This window comes from Plasmopara halstedii, assembly GCF_900000015.1.
Source record: "Plasmopara halstedii genome assembly, contig: Scaffold_614, whole genome shotgun sequence".
In the NCBI taxonomy this organism is placed as follows: Eukaryota; Oomycota; class Peronosporomycetes; order Peronosporales; family Peronosporaceae; genus Plasmopara; species Plasmopara halstedii.
The window spans coordinates 1,587,867-1,591,971 of record NW_020187532.1 but is presented as its reverse complement, the minus strand read 5'-3'; the positions used below and the strand labels follow the sequence as shown (position 1 = coordinate 1,591,971).

The 4,105-nt window shown below is 43.3% G+C and overlaps 1 protein-coding gene across 1 annotated transcript; it reads left to right on the top strand.

The window, feature by feature from the left end:
* Positions 1 to 494: 494 nt before the first annotated feature.
* PHALS_12328 (PROTEIN C09E7.6) lies at positions 495 to 1,328 on the top strand (the record flags this gene model as incomplete). Its single annotated transcript, XM_024727855.1, has 1 exon — positions 495 to 1,328. The coding sequence occupies one exon, from the start codon at positions 495 to 497 to the stop codon at positions 1,326 to 1,328; it is 834 nt and encodes a 277-aa protein (XP_024578390.1).
* Between the last annotated feature and the right edge of the window lie 2,777 nt (positions 1,329 to 4,105).

The window sequence follows — 4,105 nt, the reverse complement described above, 5'->3', positions numbered from 1 at the left end:
GCTCTTTGCAGTTTCCAACGCATCGCCACCCTAAATGCTCTGCGCTCTACGCCAATCACCTTCATAAGAATTTTAAAGCTTCGAAATGTTCAATAATTGTGCCTTCAAGTGCCGTCTACCTATCCAATGTGACCGTTGAGGTGACGACGAAGTCACTGACGAAGGATGCTTTAACATTTGCGATTACAGTTCACGACAACAAATCAAGCTCAACTTGGCGTCATCTTCGATCTTATTCTGAGTGTGAAGCATTTCAAAATCGAGTTCTCAAGGTGCTAAGTCGCGGCCACTTATGTTTCGCCGAATGCCCGTGGCTCTTTTCATACGTGCAACGTAGTCTACCTACTGAGCGAACGGCCAGTTATTTCTTTCGACTTTCCAGCGACAAAGTCAAGTCTCGCATTGTAGAGAGGCGGCGCCAAGATCTAGTCAAACTGTTAGCCACGTTGCAACGAGTTTTACTGAATCCACTTAATCAGAGATGCAAGGTTTTGATGGATCAAGTCGCGCCCGAGGTGATAACATTTATTACGAACCGCAGTGGGATTGATGCAGTGGAGGCTTTTAAGTCACCTGGAAATGACCAAACGCTAGCAAAACCATTTTCCGACTCGTTCGTGTTTGAGATTGACGAGGACAAAGAGTCAGATAACGATATATTAGGACAGAGCAGCTCCTCGACCAATACCATACTGAACGATGTAGACGAAGATGTTACGACTGCAGAAGACGTTGATGATCCAGTTTTTACATTGGAGAAAATGGTGGCTGGTCAGCGTGTTTGTTGCGCCATGTGTGCACTCCACAATACAAGGTCGGACGAACAAGTTTTCGCGTGCTGGCAATCGGGATCCGTCACCAGTCGGTTTATAAGACTACGAGCTGATGCTGGGGCTCAGCGCGTCTCTCCTTCAGTCGAAAGTCCGGTTCTTGCGCAGTCAAGATCACCTCAAGGGGGAAGCGCAAGGGATTCCCTAAATATTCTGCACGAGATGTTGTCACCGCTGCATCCGTATGTAGTGTCCGATAATCAAAAAGCCGGACTCGCGGTGACCATGCACGATGGAACTCCGACACTACCATTTCCAGAATCGCCGGGTACTCCTCCTACTTTACGCGACTCTACAGCTTTCCAAATTCACCTTGACAGGCAAGACGATTGGCAACAGAAGGAAGACGCTTCATCGCCTACATGTGAGCTTCCCGCTGCTGCGAACATAAAACTGTCTCCGAGGCTTGAAAATTTTCGTCCGTTGTCACATCGGTCGCTAATTGTGTTTCACTCGATCCGCAACAAGTTCATGTCTCGAAAGCACTGTGTTATTTAGTAAATCAAAAACGATGCGTTGATCTGGGCGCGAATTGATTGTCAACTCATACAAAAAAATGTTAGTATTCGGTGACAACGCACCTTACCGTAGTCATCATGGAACTGTTTGTAGTCGTCATGGACATGTATTTATACCATAATAAGCAGAATTGACTTTGTATGAAAAATAGATGGAAGATGTAGATGTTGGCTGCATAGGTAAGTTGAAAATTGAAAACGTCGCAATCAAATCGGAGGATCTACTATTTGATTGTGCTTGCGGGAAAAATCGGTACCAACAACAAGCTTTGACGTTGAGTTAGTAGGTTTCTAAGTCGTCAAGCGCGTATAGGTTCGAACTAGTGATACAAAGAGCAGCGTTACTCGTTTTTCGCCCGCTCGCAATTTTGCCACCAATACATTTGATGCGCAGCAGTACGAGAACAAGATATTCTCTTCCCTTCAAACATCTATGCTTTGTTGTGTAGTGGCCAAACATAGCTGGTGCCGTCAACTGATTGTTAAATAGGTCAACAGGGTCTGCTCTGTAACTTTGTATTTGCAAGGATTAGAAGAAGGCATTGTTAGTCATATAAACCTGTCATATGAAAGCCAAACACTCAAACCTTCGTTACGTGATCTTGTAACTCTATTTTATCCGCAAATCAAGCAATAACCAAGTCTTTTGATCGAAGAGAGTAATATTCTGGAGTCAACAATATCAAGACGCTGTTTCGATTTCAACACACAGGACTCCGTTTCCCCATAGCTTCAATATCGTTTATAAGCTTTCTCTAGCTTCAAGCAAAAATCGAAATGAGGTCAATCTTAAAACCAGTCATGGTTTCTTTACGTCGGCTATCTGAGCATGAGTATTACTTACTTTTTTCTTCAAAAACCTGGTAGGTCACATGTAAAGAGCGTTTAGGATGTAACAACGCGATGGGTAAGATTCAGCCATTTCATAATTCAACATCCTGAAGGGATCAGGCGAAAAGCCGTATAAGACGACTTTTCTCCTCATATCTACATCAGATTAACGAAACGGGCTTACGTAAAAGCGATCTGCAGGCAACAAAGTTTTGTAGAGCCAATAGTTGTAAAGTTGAAGAGCAGTAAATATCACACAAACATCTGATCGTACAAGAACTTTCAGCGGCAGTTTGCCTGAAATTAATTTTGGAGCATTAGAGCAATGTACATATTGATAGCAAAGATATCCACACTGATGCCCTTTGGTTTAGTATAATTAGTCGTCAGCTTGCGGGAGATGAAATACACATGTACATGTGTACAGAATTTTGGTGTGTCATTACTTTACGAAGAAACGATGATCTGAACTACGCTGTGCTGCAACTGGTGACATGGGACATTTGCGGCATTTCTTGTAACATGGTACCTCACACAAAGTAAGTTTTTTTATTTGCCGAGTCTGCGGTAATAAACGCACAAGTGATCAATTCAGATGCCGTGCCCATAATCTCTCAGGTAGCAGGAACTCGTTTTCATTTTAGAGTTAATTATTTATAAGTAAATGTAATTTGCGAAAAATTGAAGTGTTAAATAATTTTTACCTTACATAATAGAGCATTAGAGGCAATATGCCTCAGTCCTACTGTGAAGAAAGAAAGGGTCTTTTAGCTGCTGAGTAGATCCGCCATACCCGCAGATGTTTACATGCGGTAGTACGCGGCATCTGCGCCTTGTGTGCCCCATTGCTCTCGGCTAAGAGGTACAAAATGTCGGGATTTCACGCTGGGCGGACGGCGAACTTTTCTTGCAAAAAGTCATATTTTCAGTAGGCGCAGGACGACAGAGAAATAACTGGGCTCTATTGTACCTTACCTCATAGAGGTCGCACGCAGCCCTGAATGATGCGACTTCTTTAAAACAGGTGAGACCCAAGCCAAGGGTCGTTGGTTAAAAACATTTCATGTGAATTCAAGTCTTAATAAACTCAGAAGTACAACGCGCAACTGTTGGGAACAGAATGTGGGGATATCGAAGATGTCAAAGACGGATACGATATCAATATGTCTTTCGAATGAGACGTGACAAAATTATGTTGCACATTCAAGTGATGTTTGACAACTTTGACCGCGCAAAATAATTTTTCAAGGTGCAATTGTGTTCTATACATGGCGTGGCTGGGACGCCGGATTGCCGCGACCATGTGTGATCAAAAGCCAAAAACTAGGTGCCTCGGAGTGTATACATGTTAAGATGGATAAGAACAACTATGTTTCGTGATCCCTCCTAGCATCACCACGGCAAATGCAATGTTCATTAGTGTTTATCTGGCGGGACCGGACTGCACACCTGTGACTTGGAAGCTCCTGGGCCAGACAGAGCCAGTGGAGAGCGGAAATGTCCGCTATCGCAATCAGCTGTGCCTGAGTTGGTGGAGTTGAAGGTCGACTGTAAGTTACCAGTAAATGGTTTAGGCGCTGGAGATGTGACGGTACTACTGAGTCAGCAATACCGCCTGAAAGTTCCACCGAACAAAGCAGTGAAGCTCCACAAATAAATGGCGATTTTTTACTGTGCTGAGAGTGACCAGGCGTCGTGAGCTATTCCCCCCTACTATGGCTCTTATAGAGCTGGGATAATCATCTTTCAAGGATATGTACTAGGATTCGCAAGAGAGTAGGTTCTTATTAATGGTGGGTTGGTTCTTAAAATAATTTGTGTATTATTATTTTGAAAATTAATTAAGAATTATATGTTTTTTTAATTTTATATGCACGATTGACTCTGTCGTGGAGGCACTCGCAGAGCACTGAGTGTGAGGAACGA